General features: G+C 47.1%; 1 protein-coding gene across 1 annotated transcript in view; it reads right to left on the bottom strand.

The window, feature by feature from the left end:
• The window catches only part of POLR1A (RNA polymerase I subunit A), a 75,910-nt gene that overhangs the window by 39,261 nt on the left and 20,650 nt on the right, over positions 1-15,999 (bottom strand). Inside the window, exons 8-14 of the mRNA XM_014852806.3 lie at positions 15,596-15,701; positions 15,138-15,300; positions 12,399-12,569; positions 12,137-12,259; positions 9,616-9,846; positions 5,444-5,698; positions 797-988 (exon numbers count right to left, since the gene is read on the bottom strand). Of these exons, the coding sequence (XP_014708292.3) occupies positions 797-988; positions 5,444-5,698; positions 9,616-9,846; positions 12,137-12,259; positions 12,399-12,569; positions 15,138-15,300; positions 15,596-15,701 (1,241 nt within the window). The remainder of the gene's footprint in view (positions 1-796; positions 989-5,443; positions 5,699-9,615; positions 9,847-12,136; positions 12,260-12,398; positions 12,570-15,137; positions 15,301-15,595; positions 15,702-15,999) is intronic.

Below are 15,999 nucleotides of genomic sequence, written 5' to 3'. Positions count from 1 at the left end.
GAGTAATGCCTCAAGACCAAGTAAGGTTTATCCCAGGAACGCAAGGTTGGTTAACAACTAAAAACCAGTCAAGCTCCAGGTCCACAGACTTAAAGAACTGCAGAGCTGGAAGAGATCATCAACCTGAACCCTTTCATTTCATAGATGAAGAAATGAGGTCCACAGAGCCACGATCACACAGCCAATTAGTTAGGCCTTAAGGCTGAAACTGGAGACCCGGCCAATAGCAGAAGCACACGTTACTGTATTTCATTATTCGATCACCACATATACTATTATTTTATTACCTTGAGAGGAAGTATAATGTGATGCTTTGGGAGTTAGAAAGTCCTGGATTTGAATCCCAACTCTGTCTCCTATAGACTTGGGATGTAATTCAACCTCTCTAAGCCTCATATCCTCATCTGCTAAATGGTGATAACAACGGTCTCTGCATGGCGGGCTGGTTGTGAGAATTAAACAAGATAACATAACTAATGTACTCACCAAAGCTCTGGGCCCCTCCCCACAAATATTACTACTACTACCCCCACATCACTGCTTATTACCACCAAATTGGGATTATGAGGATGTCAAGTTTAAGCTAGGAGCAAAGGAGAGAAACCACGCAGCCTAATTTCAGCAGACACTCCCTTAAAACCACCCAGACCCAGGAATCCCATTAAGGAGAAAGTCAGACTCTTGTTTGATTTGCCATTTCTGTCTCTGGTCTGGGCTCTCCTGGGAATGAAACCTTTATATGAGTGACCTGTTTGTTTCCTTTTGATACGTACACTGGTTGTTTGCTTCCAATTACCTGCTTTCCTGTCCACAGTGGAAAGGGCTTCAGGATGGCAGGAGAGAAGAGCTTCACGCGTCCCACTTTGTCTGTGAGTCCTCGGTACACCAGCTCCATATACTGCTCCCGGGTGAAAAAGCAACCGCGAATAGTCATGTTTGCACCCGAAACCATGTGATCTTGTATCAACCCAGCCAGTGGTTGGCCATCCTACAAACCAGAACAGACATAAGAAGAAGAACAAAGATGAATTTTGTCACACTCTAATTCCTAATCATCTGCCTGGAGGCTGCCTCCCCTTATATCCCCATGTTGTCCTGCCCCACAGCCTCCCTAGGCCAGCACTTGGGCCTCCCATCTTGAGAGCAAACTGCCTCCCAAAGCTCAGGACCAGGGCTCCCTGACTGGCTTCCACCTTTGCCATCTACACATTGTTCTATATCAAAACTGCTTCAAATTAATCCAGTTCCCCAAGCCTTCTCTCCATAACGCCATCTGGTTCTAGTTACTCCAGCATATTTTTGGCATTTATGCATAAATTTGTTCTGGCTGCTGTTAGCTGTGTTCTTGTTTTTATACTTTGGTTTTATGCTTTAGTATTTTTCACACACTTCTGGCCTGGTTCTCCTCTAAATCAGTCATCCATTCAACAAATATTTATTGAGAGCCTACTGTACGCCTAGGCACTGGGTTAGACCTTCAACCTACTCCAGTGGACCAAACAGACACGATCCTTTATGATGAGAAAAGCTAGACGGTAAACAAATGACTGGATAAACAAATGATCGCAAAGAGTCTTAAATGCCATGGAGGAAAATAACAGAGTGAGTCATTGTATAGATTTGGGGGTGGGGGGTGGGGGGTATGGGTCTCTCTGAGGGGCAGTATCACAGCTAGGCCTGAGGAATCAATGACTTGGAGTCTGCCAGTGCAGGGAGGTAGGGGTTTAGGCAGAAGTTCCTCTGAAGGCTCATGAGAGGGCCTTGATGTCCACGACTGCGGAAGGAAAGAATGTCCATCATTAGTGTCTCTTCCTAATGTGGCCTATGTTCATGGTGGACCCTTAATAAAGGCTCTTATCTACCAGATGCCCAAACAAGGGCTCACATAAAAGCCTCAGTTTGGGTGGGGACATTCATCTCATTTGACACTTTTCAAAGCCTTTCTGATCCCCAGTCTCCTGAACTTTATCTGTAGGGTCTGTGTTCATGGCAACATAACGCACACTAAAGTAAAAATAGCTGTGCTCACTGACATTCTTTAAAAAGTAGTTTTTGCAACTATCCAATGTTTATGGGAACTTGAGAGAAATCTGTGTCTTGGATCTAAAGATTATTATCATTTGATTATTTGTTAAACAGTATCCAGTATTATGGCCATGTTTCATAAGTAAGGCTAAAGGAACTCAAAAATACAGCCATGGAGAAGCTCTAGGAATTTAACCACACATGCTAAAAAAGGATGCTTGTCAAAGAATCTAAATACTGGGGCAATGCGCTCTAGGTAAACTCAAAACTAATTATTATAGATGGGCTGAAAAGGTGCTATCAATGGAGAGTAAGATCAGATGAAGCACATGGCCCTCTTACGAAGGCTCTGAGTTATGAACATGAATAAAAAATTATACTCTGCATCTTGTTCCAAAGACAAGGTCTTATTTCGCTCAGGGGAAAAACCCAAACAAGTATTACGCATCTGACTCATCCCACAGTCTTCGGGGACAGATACAGATTTTTCCTTTTGTTCTCTTCCTTTAAAGAACATAATTACAAGTTATGTGATCTATTCAGTGCCTTCTCCCTCTCCGTCCAGATTTTTCTGTGACTAGAAAATTACCTTAATGGCTAAATTGCTTTCAATGCAATAATCATGAATTCTAGGAAAGAATGCTGATTAAGGCAATTTACTAAGGGTCTACTTATAATTCTAAATTTCCTAAATCCTGCTTAGGATCAGAAAGACCATCTCTGAGTCAAAAACCCAGACGACTGTCAGCTATCCTATTCCACTTAATACCACAGCAAAATGACATTAGAATTAGTATCTTTGGTCAGGATGCTTAGAGAATTAGGGTATTCTATGACTTGAATTTTCTAGCTGACTAAATCAGAGTCAGGAAACTATGTTTCAAGCCTTGTTAAAAAAACTTTCCACAAAGCATTGGCCCTCAATAAATACAACAAATAGAAGGAAAAAAATTAATCCACAAAGAGACACATAAATGAAATGTTTAACAGTTTTTGCAGAAAAGAAACAGCTAAAGTTTCATTCATCTTTTCTTTTTTTTAAAAAAAGATTGGCACCTGAGCTAACAACTGTTGCCAATCTTCTTTTTTTTGTACTTTTTCTCCCCAAATTCCCCTAGTACATAGTTGTATATTTTAGATGTGGGTCTTTCCAGTTGTGGCTCATCTCCTATTTTAAAAGAAAGAAGATAACACTCATTCTATTAAATATATACAACAATAAAATGTGCTTTAATCGAGCACTATGGTGAGTTAAGGAAGAGAACCTCAAGAGGAAACAGAAGAAATGGAAAAATGAACAAAAGAGAAATGGAAACAAAGATACACCAAGAAAAATTACCAAAAAATGGTTTTCCTAGTTTAACAAAACCAGCTCTTGTCCCCTTAAGACTTTGTCACCAAAATACTTCAAGACATGTTACATTTTTATAACCATTAGCAAAAATAAGGATTCTACGTCTTGGCATTTACACTAAGGACTAAATGAAATTTATCCAGAATCAAAAGCTCTCCCACCTCCAACAAAAGAAATGCACTAAAAGTGAAATGAACCCTCAGTTTTTTACTTCCTAAGAAACTAATTTATTGATCTGAGCTTTTTACCTGTGTTCTGCCTGCCTCCCAACCTAAACTCACAGGCGTGTGGGCTTGCGATGAGGCACACCTGGATTTAAACAGGCTGGCCCTTTGCAGGACACAATGTGAGCGTGAAGCCCCTATACTACCTTTTTCCATCAAAATCAAGAACAGAACATTCAAGTTCACTGGTCTGAGAACTTGGGAGCACCCCAACTCCCCAATGCAGCCAACGTCCAGAGGTCACTCTGCCAGCAAAACCGACTATCTGCTGCTCCCTGCTAGCGTCCCCTGTGATGAAACGTGACACTGCCTCTAGAGAGTCAGAGAGCCAGTTCAGTCCTGGGAGCCACTTACTGCCACACGCCCTCACCCAGCCCCAGCCTCGCCTGTCAAGGGGGCTGATGACACACGAGGCTGAGTACGTGGGCTTGAGAGTCAAAGGTGCAGAGTTTGAGCCCTGGCCTCATCACTGGCTGGCAAGTTACTCACCTGTGTTTCCTCATCTGAAGATCGCACCTGCCTCACAAAGCTGTTGTGAGAACTAAAGAGAAGGTGTGCAAATTGCTTAGAGGAGCGCCTGATGCACAGGGAGTGCTCACTTGACTGGGGCTTTTATTGCCCCCACTGCTACAGCTATGACTGGTCTGATTTACTCGAAAAGACAAAAAGCCAACTTTCAAATTAGTAAAATTATTTCCTCCTAATTATTAGTAAAAATTAGTAAAATATTTCTTCTACTTTCTGAGTGACCAGTGTGCGCCCTTAACCCCTCCTTTTACTTTCAGCCCCTTCACTACTCAATAGCTGGCTGACATGAGCAGAGAAGGGGAAAAAAGTTAAACTCACACAATCGGTCCAGCGTGAAGCCACAGTGGTGTCTGGTGGGAAAAGAGGCTGGGACGCTTGGCCCCTGGCCACCAGCCTGATTCCCTGGGAGGCAAATGACTGACAAGGGAAGAGAAGTTCCCAGAAGTGGGCACTAATCGATGGTGGTCATCTCCGAGCAGCCTCCGGTGCTTCCCTGGATACAGGGGTCTCCATCTCTCCTGCGGAAGGGCAACACAGCCCACATGGGAGAAAAGAACAATACCCAGGAGATCTGGGAGCTCCTTGTCCTCAGCTGTGAGCCCTTGGGCAAGTTACACCACTTCCTCATGTGTAAATGTGGACACTGACAGCACCTACTCCAAGGACTGTGGGAGGCTGAAAGGAGAAGCCTCTGGAGTGCTTTGCACAGTGTCTGGCACTGAAACAATGCTTGGCAAATGGCAGCCATAGTTCAGTATCATTATGACTACTAGTTCGTTCACACTCCACCAGGACCCAAGGGATTGATGTATAACTGTGAATTGCTGTGATGCCAAGGGCTTGGAAAGGAAGGGATGCAAAGAGGAGATGCCTTCTGGGTTAGAGGGGGATCTCATCTGGGCCCTTAGGGCCATGTTGTTTCTTAAAACAGAACTCAGAGGATCAAAGTCATCTGTGGACCATGGGGACCATCACAGTTGAGATGCTAATGCTTGCCAGAGGCTAATAAGTCATAGAATCCAAACAAAAGTCTGGAACACAAGACCTATTATGTAGCTACTAAGCTCGGCTTTCTGGGATGACTGTTACAATTTCTTCCTGACTTACGCTTTAAGAGGCAGCAGAGAGAGACTTTTCCCTGCCTCTAAACAACCAGAGGGCAGACAACCCCACGTGGAAGAAGCCAGGACCCCCTGTTTCACATGTCCCTGCCCTGCAGCCACCCACGGACCCCAGGAGCTGGCGAGGGCCCAGACCTGAAGTGCCAAGCTGCACGGCGATGACCATGGAACAGCCTCAAGGGCAGACCTACCTTGGGAACAAGGTACTGCTGATCCGTGCAGGCCAGGACGTAGGCCTCGGCCCGGCCCAGTTCACTCTGGGGGAAGTGGGCGTTCATCTCATCTCCATCAAAGTCGGCGTTATAGGCCTTGCAGTTGGCATAGTGGAGCCGGAGGACTTTCTCTTCGGGCAGGATGCGGGCGTGGTGCGCCTGGATGGAGGGTCTGTGCAGGGTGGGCTGTCGGTTCAGTAAGAGAATGTCCCCATTTTTCACATGCCGGCACACCTGGCGCAGAGTAGAGAACAGGGAGGTGAGCAGCACAACCTCAGTGTCATTGCTACATTCCAAGGGCTCCCTTCAGCCTGACCTGAGTGTGGCTTCTGTCTGTCTAATGTCTTATTCAACTAAATCAAAGGGGAATTTTTATTCTGGAGTAAAACTCTAAAAATCTTTGAGAAATAGCTACTAGCCCAGCAACACCCTGAACCAGGGTCTGGGCTCAGAGATACAAGCAACAGATGAGGCAACAGGGCCCTGTCCAGTAATCTCTTTTTCAGAGATGTCTGGCCTTTCCAGGGTCTTGAATTCCTCTGAGAATTAATCCGAAGAAAGAAATGGACACAAACGAAGACAGCATATCTGCACATAACTGTAAAGCCCCCAAGCTTGAAAGGACTTGGCAGACCTCTAGAAACACCCCCAAAATCACATGTGAGTATGTTATTCCAAATAATTCCATGTTTTATAAATAGCTGGCCCAACCTTATACAGGATAGCCAGGACTGGAAGACAGGGGTCTTGACTCCCAGTTCAGTGCTCTCTGAAAACACCTTATTGCACTTAAAAAATGAGTAAGAAGTTTAAATTGCCACAGCCTTTTGGGAAAGCAATTTGTCAAAAGATTTTAGAACATTTAAAACTTATTTCCTTCAGCTTTTCAGAAGAAAAAGAGTGTCAGTGCAAGGTTATATAAACATGTGTGTTTATGCAGCAGAGTTTACAGTGGCAAAACTGGAAATAACCTGGCTGCCCTTCAGAAGAGGCATAGGTGAATATCATGGTTTTCACTGTGGAATATTATGCAATGATGAAAAAGGCTGAGTTGAATCTATACTAGTCCTAGTCCTGAAGTGATGGCAATAATGTATTCCAATAAAGAAAAAAATATCCAGGTGCCATTTAAAGTGACAGAATGAGGCAATTTAAAACCCAACCCAACCCTGTACATGTTTATACATACAAAGGAAAATGGTGCTTGGATCCTCACCCAGCTGCTACTACGGTCTCCTCAGGGACAGGGGCACATAGGGAAGGAGAGCAAGGCACAGACTGTCACCTTTATCCATCTTAGTACTGCTCATCTTACAACGAGCATGTATTACTTCCATACAATTCTAAAAAGAGATCTTCAACTATTTTTAAAGAAAGCACAAACTATTGCACAAGAGGTACGCTCATTGTGAGGGAAAAAGAAAATACAAACTGAAGGAAGAGAATGAAAACCACAAGTAATTTACTCCTTAAAGATAATCCCCATTCACAATTTTCTTCCTTACCAACATGCCCGTGGTCATGTCTTCCTGACGGAACACCTCCTCCCACAAAGCTGATTTTAGTCTAAGGCTCATTAAGCCTTTTACTGCCCTTTATCTTACGTTACATTAACCACTGAGCTGCCTGAATGATGAACAGAAATGCTACTTTACAAAACAAATGCATGAAGGCGCTGCTACCCCAGCCATTCTGCAGCACCACCCCCGGCAGCCCAGGGGGCTTCCAGAGCCTTGGTCACACCTCCTCCCACCCCATCTCCTCAAAATCACAGCAGACAACAGGTTGGCAGTAACCAGTTACTCCAAGTCTAGTTCCTTCTTATGTTTTCTACATTTATGAAGCTGCATCAGAAGGCTAGTTACAGATGGAGGCTAGAGGTGAGTAAGAGATGCTCCCTACGTTCCTGTTCACTGGGCTGAAAGTTTCCTCCAGCTCAGGGAAGCAGGGAGCAAAATCCTTACATTCTAAAAGCCAGTCCCAAAAGCATATAGCGTGGTCAGTATTTCTGCTCCCCGAGGAATTCAAACCTTCTCCTTCTCTGCCCCCACCATCCACATTTCCAAGGAGACCTGAACTCTGAGAATTCCCATGAGCGTCTGCCCAGGGCATGTCATGGAGCCCAAACTGACTTTCAAGGTCTTATTTCTTTAGCCTCTCAAGGGAGAGGCTGCCGGGACCTGTGGCTCAGGCCCAAAACCCCAGGATGGGCCTCGGATCTGAGTCTCGCAAATTCGAGACATCCTCCAGCATAAGCAAACCCCACAGCTGGGAAGGCATGCAGGCCAGTCTGGCAGGCACCAGCCAATCCAAACAGAAACCCTGGAGCACGGGGCGCTCCCCTCGCCAAGCCAAACCCGAGGCCCTTCCTTTTCCTTGTCTCTAAATAAATACTGCAGTGAAAATTAGCATGCCCCAGTGCCCGGGTCAGAGTTTTCAGAGGCAGACCTGGAGCCAAAGATCAGCCTCTGGCTGACTGCTGGGCCAGGAAACAAGACTTGGCCATCCTGGTCACTTCCCCCTCAATTTATAAGGCCCAAGGGAAGGCCAGAGGTCTCACACCTCCCAGGGGAAATGCGTCCTTTCAGTACCCTTTCCCCTTACACCCAGCCTGTGCTTCGTCCTTACCTGGAGCACAGTCTCTCCTTCGTCACGTCACCCGGCCCTTTAGCTCTGTCCTGATCTATATGCAACACATTAACCAGAGTCTTTAAAAATTACAAATAAATAAGTGCACATGTGCTTGACTATATGTATAAGTAAGTGTTATATACAACACTAGTGAGATTTTGGAAAATAATCATCCTTAGTCCCAGGTCCTGATGTAAGAACTGCTTTGCCTTCATAAAACCCCTGTCTTTGCCCCGGGGTCCTACGTGGCCCTATGCCTCAGAGCCTCCCGCACCTTAACCTGGATCCGTCTACTCCACGGGGGCTTCTGCAGTGCCTCCTACACGCTGGTGCTGGGAAGAGTGGGAACAGAACACTCTGCCCTTGTCCTCATGGGATTTAGGAACGAGAGGGTGGACATAGGGGTGTACACACAGCAACACACAATGCAATGAGAGCCACGAGGGGCGAGGGCCAGGGGATAAGGATGTGGCGGGAACACAACAGGGGGGACCTCATGTAAGTTTTGAGAGTGGCAAACTGCAGTTCACAGGCTGGCCACCTTTTTGTAAACAGTTGTTTTGGAAGACAGCCACGCCCACTCGTTTACAGACTGCCTGTGGCTGCCTGAGTAGTTGCAACAGAGATCACATGGCCCACAAATCCTAAAATATTTACTCTGGCCCTTTGCTGAGCGCTGCCCTAGAGGAAAGAGGGCTCTGAGACCTGAAGGACTAGCAGGAGTTAGCTGGGGAGTCTGGCGGAGGGCCAGGTGTTCCAGGCAGGGGACAGCAAGGGCAAGGCCTGAGGGAAGAAAGAGCCCTGTATCAATGGGCACCGGCTGAAGAGGGAAGGGCACAGTGAGGCTGGAAGAGAAAACAGGGACGATGTGCTCAGGATTTGAACTTGAGCTGGAACACAAGCGACTGGGCCAACCTCATTCAATCTCATCGCTGCTCAGAACTCACTTCCATCACTTCCTATAGCAGGAAGGCCAACCTTCCCTCTCCTAAGCTCCCAGCCCGCTCACCTGACCCTACAGATGACACCAAGGCCATGTAAAGAAGTTCCCTTGTGCATCTGCCTCATCTTTGCACCCCAATAATGTCAGAAAACCCCATGTCTGTCTGCTTTTTCTTTCAAATGCCCTTAGCTACTGCTTCTGCTGCCTCACGAAGGCTTGGAAACCTGGCTCCTTCCACTTTGTTCAAATGGCTCTCCTGGGTCACCGGTCACCTTCATTTGGACAAATCTGACTTGTGTTCCCTGAGTTTCCTTACTCTTCTTAAACTTCATATTTAACTCCACAAAAATCTAATAAGTGCCCTGGGAGATACAACAACAGCCAGGGGCTGGTCTTGACCTTGAAGAACCCCATGACCACATGCGGGAGATAGATACAGACACCAAATGAGCAAGCCCAGCCCATTGCTCTCTTCTCTCTTAGCTTCTCGAGGTTCAGCTTCCTTGGTCCTCCCTTAGCTATGCGGGAGCCAGAAAGGAGCTGGCTGAGCCCCTAATCAAATCTGCCCACTACTCACAATTTTTGTCCCTTGGGGCTTGGGGGCCCCTGTGGCTGGTGTCAGAAGCTGCTTGGCCACAGCTTCCCGCTGGGTTAGGTCCACGGCACTTAGGGCTGTACGACTGCCATCCTCGTTGATGACCATGGAGGCTCCTGGGTGCACATTAGGGCCATTGATGACTGCTTGCCTCAGTTCCTGAACATTCCAGGGGGTAACTGGCTGAGGGTAGGTCAGTTTTGTCGCAAACACCTGGAAATAAGGAGTGGATGTGAAAATTCAAGGTGGGCAGAAAAAGGTTACACAGACCCAAAATCTGACTCAACAGGCCATGTGATTTTTTCCCCAAGGTGTGGAGGCGCTGCCTGAGCCAAGGTCCTTCAGGGAATAAAGCAATGTCCTGCCTGTCTTCTCTGCAGAGCCGTTTTTCCAGATTCAGGCCTTAAGGAAACAGAGATTGGGCCTCGATTTCTAGCAGTCTGTCTGTCTAAAGAGACAAGCCAAGTGTTGTAGTTTACACATCAGAATTTTTTTAACCCATTGTAAAACTTCATCATTTCCTCACCTGCCAATGAAGTCACAGTCCCCAAAGGGAACACAGAATGGGACACTAGCTTGAGAGAGGTGACAAATACCTGCCCTGAAGGACCACCGCCCCCTGCCTCCATTGCAGCAGACATCACTGATTGTGGCCCTTGCCTTGAGCCCAGACATGGCGCCAGAATCTCTCTACTTGGCAGTTCTGGCAGACACTACAATCAGGCTGGCACTTGAGATGAAATTGGCTCGGTCTCCTGATACAGGAGAAAATGCAGTGCTCCACTTAACACTAGACCTGCAACGCACTCCAAGAAAACCCAGTTCCCTGGTTAAGAAACTTTCCAAGCTACTGAATACTATAAACCCTCTCATGTGTCTAAATGCATGTAACTACATCAGAGACCGAGAAGTCCTACGTAAAGGACCTCAGTGAACTCTGCCCAGGTCTCTGCTCCAAAGGCACTTTGCAAGGCCCTCCCCACCACCACGCCCTCGCTCCCTACCCCATAGCCTGTTCACTTGTGCCCACGCACTGACCATGGCCTGACAGAGTATTTATGTTCCTATGTATCTGTCTATGCATCTCCACTACTAGAATGTAAGCTTCAAGGGGACACGCTGGTCTGTCTGATTGACTGCTGTGTCTCCAGCTTATTCCCCAAACAACTTCACCTCCTTTGCTCCTGTAACACCTCTCCACCCAGTGTTCCAGGGGAAGGGTGTGCCATAAGCGACCAAGAGGCAGTTACACACTCTGCTCCTCATGGGCAATCTGTGAGTAATACCCCTGGGCCACCACGACCCTAAGACCTGGGGCAGGCTGGAGGTGGGCAGAGGGGTAACTTCAGAGTCCTTCCTGAGGACAAGCCTCTACCAAAGGAACCAGATCCAAGAAAGAAAGACCCAGCACCACTGAAGGTGCATCAAGAAGGCAGCACTAAAGGTCTCTCCTAAAATCGGGGACACTGTAAGCACTGCAAGGTCAAAGCCATCAGGGGCAGCCCCTGCCCTCAGTCCAGAGAAGGCAAGGAACAGGCCATGGGCCTCTCTTCCCAGGGCCTCAGACTCAGGAAAGGTCACCACTGGGCTTCACAATGCCTTTCTTTGCCACTTAACCCAGCTGCTGGGTGCAAAGACCTATGATTCCCGGGACGTGGTGGGCACAGGACTAAACATTCTCTGACTTGTCCTCTTGTACGTCATGGCCTCACCCAGGAAGCCACAGGTACCCGAGAGAGTCAAGGCAGCAGGCACACAGGAGGCCATCAGAACACTTGAGCTCTGCTCATTACCAGCACTGCCCCAAGAGCGGCAGAGGGGGCAGTGCACAAGGAAATGAGACTCTCCACAGAGGGAATTAAACCATCTTCCCATTACTGACCTCAAGGCCCATTAAGAAGGAAGCTGATTAAAGGGCTGCTGCTAATGAGCACCACAGCTTGAACTGATGGGGAAGTGAGAAAAGGAGGCTAGCTCCCCGAGGAAACACTAATGGGCGGATGGGGCAAACCGCTTATCCCCGGAGAACTGGGAGGACGGGCAACATGTACACGCCTCCTCTCTGGGGGCTCTCTCGCCTTCCTCTCCTCAGCAACCGAGGGCACACACTCCTAACTCCTGATGTCAGGCAAGGACATGGGACAGAAATCCCCTGTCCTTCTTCCTCATCTCTGTCACATGTTCAATTTGGCTCGGTAGGTTTAAAGTCTAGGCCAAGGTAGGCAGGAGGAAGACATGCAGGGGGATGGGGAGCACCTGAAATCAGCTCCCTGGTGGCCCAGGAAGTGGGTCTTCCCTGTGGGTAGAAGGTGTTTGGAAGCCTGGCAAGGAGAGAAAGCAATACCATCACAGAGCCTCACATCCCCTCCAAACAGTTTGTCCAGAAAGAGGCAGAAACTGTCCCCACCCAAGCCACTGTAACTGCTGCACACCTTCTCCCCACCTTCTCTGACATCCCACTTGCTGCCTGACAGTAGTGAAAGAGACCCCTCTGCTCACTCACCATGGGAATTCCAATTTCGTTAGTGTTGATGTACATGTCTGGGCAGATGACTGAGCGGGCTGCGTAGTCTACTCGCTTTCCCATCATGTGCTTTCGGAATAAGCCATCCTTCTTCTCCAGGATCTTTATGGGGAGAAAAGTCCACAGAAACCATTAAAAAAAAAAAAAAAATCAAGTATGTTTATTATTTTCTTGCTTCAATACAAACATCTTTATTATTTAACCCCTTCAGCTAGCAATGAGGATCCAACTTACTGCTCACCTGTCTAATGCCAGGGTACTTTTCCATCATTAATTTGTCCATTTCGCTATCAAACACAATATTGACGTGGCTCTGAAGGCGAATCCAGATGTTATAAAGTTTGTCTGTGAGGGACTGGCCTGGAAGCATACTCAAAAAGGATCGGTCCACAGGCATCGAAGAGTCTTTTTCCTGGCAAGACATAACCCAAAAAACAAGCATGATGGAAAATGCTCAAAGAGGCCAGGCTTGGTTTTATTTTTCTTTCCTATCCTAGCCCTGACGAATGATGAGCTCTGCAGTTTGCCCTTATGGCCTCTGAACCTGACAGATCAGTGGCAAAAACGCTAAAAAAATCAATCTTGCCAGTATGCATCAACAAAACACCAGCCACCTTACATATTTACCAGACTGTCTCTTTCTGGTAGTAAAAGGAACTCAGGTTTATAAACAGGCTGCTCTCTTTTCTTTTAAACCAGCACACATTTATTATCTCAGTTTCTCTGAGTCAGGAATCTGGCCACAGCTCAACTAGGTTCTTTGCTTGAGTCTCTCCCAGGCTGCAATAAAGGAGCCAGCTAGAGCTGGGGTCTCATCTGAAGGTTCAACTGGGGCAGGATCTACTTCTAAGCTGACATGATTGTTGGCAAGATTCAGTTCCTCGAGGGCTGCTGGACTGAGGGCCTCATTCCTAGTCAGCTGTTGGCCAGAGACCACCTTCAATTATTTGCCATGTGGGCTTCTCCAACATGGCAGCTTGTTTCATCACAGTGTGCAAGCCAAGAAGGTAATGGAGGAGTCTGTTAGGAGCAGTTGCTGAAGACTCGTGATATCTAATTCTCGAGGCAACCCTAGAAATTCTTCCCACATCAATACTCTTTAAGAAGCTCTGTTATCATGCCAGATAACTGATTCTCATATGGAGTTCCACCTTTATTTACAGTTTTGGAAAAACTTGATCCAAAGCACTTATAAAAACGTGGGTAGAACAATTTCTTAAAAGGAAAAAATGTTTGCCATGTGATTGTCTACGTCATCAATTAAAATGTGGGTCCCCAACTGGGATATGTCAAGTTATTGGGTGACCTCAAAGCCTCAATGAAATATTTAACCAATCCTTTTTAATATTTCTGTCCCTGGCTCTGCCTCTTCTTCTCCCCCCATCTGCACAGGAGACAGGCCCTGAGGCCTTAAGCTGCCTTAGAGCACCACACACTAGCCTCATCCGGCTGGGTATGACACAGCAGAGAGATGGTCTCATGTCCCCCAGTGTGAGTCAGATGAGAGAAGAAACCTATCAGTGTGGTGGGGGAGGGAAGGGGGAGGGGGTGAAGATCCAGTAAATGAGAATGTCACAGAACCCATTAGTGAGGAAGTGTCTTGTCCTCAATCCTGAGGAATAGAGCAGTCGTCTTAATTACAGGGAGAACAGATGTATTTTCTGCTCTGGCTGAAGGAGCTTCACAGGAAGAGCAGGTCACTGCATCATGACAGGAGCCCTATCAGTCTAATTCACTGCTTATGGCAGTACTGGGCTCAGGGCCATGCGCTTACTTGTGAAACAAGTAAGACCGTTTCACTGGCATATCCTCTGTGCCTAGAACAGTACCTGGCCCACATCAGGCATTCACAGTCATGAGAGGGCTGCCATGAGAATGGAATGTGGGGAGCAAGTGGGGGAAGAAATAAGAACATGTCCTGTTAATCAGATGGAAAGAGGGCACTGTGACTTCAGGTAGCAAGGACCTTAAGAATCAGACAGGATACTGTTTATTTCTGCAGACTTAGCTTTTTTTTTTTTGACAAAGGGCTGCCCTATTTTCAAGGGTCTTCAAAATAAAATTCTTAGCCCTGGTATTTGGACCTGGCTATGGTCTTCTCCCCAAAACTGGATGAGGGCCTGAAGATGGCAAATTTCTCTTAAACTGAGGGTTTTTGAAAGTACATCTACACCGGCAGATCAAAAACTTAAGCAAAACCAAAGAAAGCCCCAAGCAGACAGGCTGGGTAACCCAGAGCACAGGCGTCCAGAACAGACAGTGGCGCCACCTGGTGATGGGCTGGCTTCACAGCAAGATGTCCCGGCAGCTGGAAGGGAGCCTGAGAGCCTGTGATCTCAGGAGTCTGTGATCTCAGCAAACTTTCTGAGCATCTGATTCATCTTTACACCCAATGAAAGTGAAGACACTGAAGGGGCTCAGGAAATGTTTGCTGAAACAGGAAAACTGAATTCAGCTCCACCGTTCACAGAGGATGAAGCTGAGGCCCCAAATCTGACAGTCCTATTCTGGAAAACCCCTAGAATCTAGAACACTACCGCCTTCCTGACCCCAATGCTGGAGATCTTAATGAGCCAAAAACAGAGCTGGGTGACATGGGCTCTAGAACTGTAACCCAGGAGGGACATTCTTAGAGCTCCAGGGAAGCCAACTGTTCTTTCTATAGCTGCCAATGACTGCCAGCGAGGGCAGGTGGCCCAGAACATAACTGTAAAATCTCACCACAGACCACACACATTTTAGAGAAGAGATGATGCCAAGAAATTAAAGTGATTCAATCGAGGTCACCTGGCATAGTCGCTGGGGCCATACTCCTGTTTCCCCCCAGAGTTACTCAGGTTCCCCCAACCCACAGCTCACACACAGCTGTACAGGATTCCCAACCAGCATCTCCGGGCACCCAGAGCATTCTGCATCCTCACTGTACGGAGTTAGAACTAAAGTGCGTGCGCTTATGACTTCAGCTGCAAGGCAACCCGACCTCATGTGCGGCAGATGCTGCCACATTACATGGCAGCTCCTGTTCTTGGGCCATCAATGCCAGCAGCTTTCGGATTAGGACCATGTCCTTCATGACAGCCTGCAAGTTCACCGTCTGGCCATTGGTAAACATCTGATCCCCCAGGCGGCTGACAGGGCGATACCTGCAGGAGGACACAGGGAATCAGGGAATGTGCAGCGTGGAGGAAGGGTCATGTTCTTCAGCCTCTCACCCATCCCTACTGTAAGCAACTCACAGCCCACTGCACTCACAAAAACCAACCTTCCCATCACATTCGGGACACAGAGAGGAAAACACTCCTACTGTCTGCAACCCGGGAGCAGAACTACTGCTTTACTTCTCAGCGCCCTTGACCCTTCCATGCTCTCCCAGAGGTCATTATTCAATTACTCCATAAGCCTTTCTCAGGAGAAATAAAGACAATTAAAGGGCATTACCTTGAGGGTGGCACCACCAAGAAATCCAGAAAGAACATACTGGGATTGAATCTGGACTCCATGCCAACATCTTCCAGTCCCAAAAAAAGGTAATTCAGAAAGAATCCTGTGTTTGCAAGAAACCAAAAAGATCATTTAAATCTATATGTAAGGGTAGGGATGAATGACCACAAAAATCCTACTGAGGGAAAAAATGAAACAGAATATAGGACGATATCTAGAGGAAGATCACATTTTTCTTTCCTTCTTTTTTTAAGTCAGCTATTTTATTTATTATTTTGTTTTTTCCTCCCCAAGGCCCCAGTACGCAGTTGTATATCCTAGTTGTAAGTGCTTCCAGCTCTTCTATGTGGGACGCCACCTCAGCATGGCTTCATGAGCGGTATGCAGGTCTGCGCCCAAGA

This window comes from Equus asinus, chromosome 6 (assembly GCF_041296235.1).
Source record: "Equus asinus isolate D_3611 breed Donkey chromosome 6, EquAss-T2T_v2, whole genome shotgun sequence".
NCBI lineage: Eukaryota > Metazoa > Chordata > Mammalia > Perissodactyla > Equidae > Equus > Equus asinus.
The sequence above is the reverse complement of the archived record's forward strand: the minus strand, read 5'-3'. Positions and strand labels throughout refer to the sequence as shown.